The sequence below is a fragment of the Alligator sinensis genome, unplaced genomic scaffold (assembly GCF_000455745.1).
Source record: "Alligator sinensis unplaced genomic scaffold, ASM45574v1 scaffold113_1, whole genome shotgun sequence".
In the NCBI taxonomy this organism is placed as follows: Eukaryota; Metazoa; Chordata; order Crocodylia; family Alligatoridae; genus Alligator; species Alligator sinensis.
In genome coordinates, this window is record NW_005842918.1 from 125,564 (window position 1) to 129,255 (window position 3,692).

Genomic DNA, 3,692 nt, shown 5'->3' on the forward strand with positions numbered 1-3,692 from the left:
GGGAGCAGGGGGGGCCCAGCCCCCTGGGTTCCTTGGAGGGGAAGGGGGGGCCCCAGAAACCTGGGTGCCGGGGGCGGGGCAGACATCTGGGTTCCTTGGAGGGGAATGGGGGGGCGGGCACCGGGGTTCTTCAGGAGTAGGGTAGTACTGGGGGGTCCCGGATGCCTGGGTCCTCTCCCTGCCCTGGGGGGGCTCTCCCGTTACCTCAACGATGCCGTGGCTGATGGTCCCGTAGGGCTTGCGTCGCACCATGAGCAGGCTGATGACGATCACCATGGCAACAGCCACAGCCACCACCAGCAGGCCAATCAGGGCGCCCCGGTTAATGGTGACCAGCGTGTCGGGCTCCTGGGGGCGGGGCACAGCAGCCTGAGCCCCGCCGCACCTGGGGGGCGGGACCCCAAGCTCTGGGGATCGGGAGGACCCCATTGTGGGGCACACACCCTGAGAGAAGCCCCGCCCCTGACTCACCAGCTCGTCTCGTTGGATCTCGGGGGGCTTGTAGGCCACGCGCTTGATGTCCCTGGCTGAAGTGTTGAGCTGGGTGGTGGGGAGGGGGAGGGGACAACACAAAGGAGAGCATTATGGGTAAACAGGCCTTGCCTCCTCCACAGCTCCCACAATGCCCTGCACACTCAGGGGAGGTGATCTTACACCTGGATCCCAATATGCCTCAGGCCCAGCTCCCTCAAGCAACCCTTGCCGGGAGGATATCTAGTTCCCACAGTGCACTGGAGCGTGGGTCCTCTAATATCCCATGATGCAATGCACTGGGCTACCTGCCAGGCTAGAGGCAGGCAATGCCTAGCTGCTCCCACAGTGCATGGTGCCTCCTATCCCACAATGCCCCCCCCCCAGTATTCCACAATGCCCTGGGCCCTTCCATATCCCACAGTGGTCTGGACCCCCCGCCATCCCACAATGCCCCAGACCCTCCTGTATCCAATGATACTGCCCTGGCACTGCTCACCCCTAATATCCCACCATGCTGTAGACCCGCCCCCCTGGTATTCCACAATGCCCCAGGCCCCGCCTCCAGTACCCCACCGTGCCTTGGGCTGCATCCCCTGTATCCCACAATGCCCCAGGCTGCGGTCACCTTCTGCTCATACTGGTGCAGCAGGGCGGCGTCGCTGGGCCCATCTTCATCCACCATCCCCAAGCCTGGTTGGGGAGAGAGTCACGTGACCCATGGCCCTGCCCTACTTAAAGGGCCGGCACGGGGGCAGGGCACAGGGCGGCACTTACCTTTCTTGTCCGCTTGCTGGGAGTCTGCTCCTTGTGGGAGCGGGGCGGGGGGGAAGAGAGCAGAGACAAGGTGGGGAAAGAGGAGCCAGAGCCCCTAAGACCCTCCCCCAACCCTATCCCCACCCCTTCTGACCCTGAACAGGCCCCTTCAATCTCCCTGAGCTCTGGCTCTGTCCCTGCTGGAAGTGGCCCTGCCCCTTCTCCAAGCCCCACCTCTTTCATTACTAACCCCCGCCCCCTGAGTTCTAGCCCTGCCTCTTGAGGAGGCAAGGCCCTGCCCTCCCCAGGACTAACCATGCCCCTCAACCCCACCTCATAGTTTCATAGTTTCATAGTTTCAGGGTTGGAAGGGACCTAATAGATCTTCTAGCCCGACCCCCCGCCAGGGCGGGAGAACAACCCAAAAAACACAAACAAAACCACTCCCCCTAAAAACAAAAACGGGACTCAAATGAGTCCAGCCAGGTAAGTATCCAGCCTCTTCTTAAAGATCCCCAGGGTAGGGGCCAGCACCACCTCCCTTGGAAGTTGGTTCCAGCTCCTAGCCGCCCTGACTGTGAAGTAGTTTTTTCGGATGTCCACCCAGGGGAGTGGAACCTCTATTATTGGGTGGGGCCTGACCAGGTCCCACCCCCACAGCCACTCTCACAGCCCCTCACCTTCCCTGGGGGAGGAGTCCCCACCCACTGGGGGGTGGAGCCGGTGCTCAGGGGCAGGATCTTCACTGCTGTCCAGGGGCAAGAGCTCCTCGGTAGTTCGGGTCTCGGAAATGGACGTGGTGAGCAGTGTGCCGGCCCCCACCCGCTCTGCCCGCAGCAGCTCCTCTGGGAGAGTGGGAGGCATCATGGGGGGGGTGTTCCAGCCCCCACTTGCCTCCCAAAGAACCCAGGTGTTCAGGCTGCGAGCACCCCCTGCCCTCCCCCTCCTCAATCCCCACCCTCCCCTCCCAGAGCTGTGGGGGGCATTTAAATACTTTTCCCTGAAGCTCCTCAGAGCAGTTTGAGGGGGACATGACAGGGGGGCACAGAATGCAATGAGGAGGGTTGGGAGGGTATGGGGTGATCTGAGGACTCGGGGGCAATACAGTGGGGCAGGGTCTGGGGACATATGGTGGGCAAGGGGGCACTCGGGGTGGGGTGGGGCTGGAGACGTGGTGGAGCCAGGGGGACAATAAGGGTCCTAGGTGCACATGGGGGAGTTGAGGGGAGCTCTAGGGGGGCTGGGGACACATGGTAGGACCAGGGGGACAACAGGGAAGTTATGGGGTATTTAGGGGCTGGGGGGCAGTGGGGTACTCACGGATTTGGGCGCGCAGATCGCTGGACAGGTGCGGGCTCTTGTCCAGCAGCGCCAAGCTCTGGTTCATTCGTTCCTCAATGACATGCAGGTGGGTGTAGACCTGGGGGAAGCCAATCAGGTGAGGTGAAGGGGCAGAGCTATGGGCAGGGCCAAGGGGGATGGGGCCTACCTGGAACTTCATCTGCTCAGCCTTCTGGGGGTCGACGGCGCTGACATGCTGGTAGTGACGTAGCGTGTGGCGCTGGTCCCTCTGCTCCGCCCGCAGGTAGCGCCGCAGCGCCTGCAGCACCCGCTCCGGCTGGGGGGAGGGGAAGAGAAGCACAATCTAGAACCCGTGGCCCAGAGTTAGAACCTGGTCCGGATCCCAGCACCTGGGGCAAGGACCAGACTGATCCCCACAGCACCTGCTCTGGCTGGGGTGAGGGTAGACCTAGAACCCACTGCCCAGAACTAGAACCCGGCCTGGACCTGCCCCCAATCTAGAACCCAGACTGTTGCCCACTAGTCTGATCTAGAGCCTGGCCTCCGACCTGCTGCAATCTAGAACTTGGTTTCTAAGGTGCTTCCCTGATCTACAACCTGACCCAGCCCCCAGCCCGAGCTAGAACCTGCTGTACCAGCACTGACTAGCGCGCCACCTGCTCTGTCTGCAAAGCGGGGGGGGATCTAGAACCCAGCCTAGAACCCAGTGCCCGGAGCTCCAGCCCAGCCCTGCCTGCCCCCACCCATAGCAGCCTGCAGCTCCCAACCCCATGGAGGGGGAGAGCCTAGAATCTGATCTAGACCCCAGCCTAGAGCTGGCCCTGCCCTTTAACCCCCCACCCCCAGTGGCCCTGTGCCTTCTAATCCAACTCTGTCCCCTGACCTGTAGCTCCTCCCCCACTACTTGCTTCCCCATCACCTCCCCATGGCCCCACCTCCTCCCCTTAACTCCGCCCAATTATATGTCACCACACCTCTTTGTGGCCCTGCCTCCTCCCCTATGGAGGCACCCCATAACCTTAGCTTTGCCCCTGTGCCCCCACCCCTCCCTGTCACCCCACCTCCTCCCCTATAACCCATTCCTTTCCCTCCAGAGCAAACCCCTCCCCTTAGCTCTGCCCCACTCATGTTCATGTTCATCCCTTCAAGCCCCACCCCTATAA

The 3,692-nt window shown here is 62.2% G+C and overlaps 1 protein-coding gene across 1 annotated transcript in view; it reads right to left on the bottom strand.

The window, feature by feature from the left end:
* The window catches only part of APLP1 (amyloid beta precursor like protein 1), a 19,190-nt gene that overhangs the window by 6,502 nt on the left and 8,996 nt on the right, over nt 1–3,692 (bottom strand). The window contains 7 exon segments of the mRNA XM_025192375.1: nt 61–348; nt 472–540; nt 1,100–1,164; nt 1,249–1,278; nt 1,908–2,072; nt 2,548–2,647; nt 2,717–2,907. Of these exon segments, the coding sequence (XP_025048160.1) occupies nt 61–348; nt 472–540; nt 1,100–1,164; nt 1,249–1,278; nt 1,908–2,072; nt 2,548–2,647; nt 2,717–2,907 (908 nt within the window).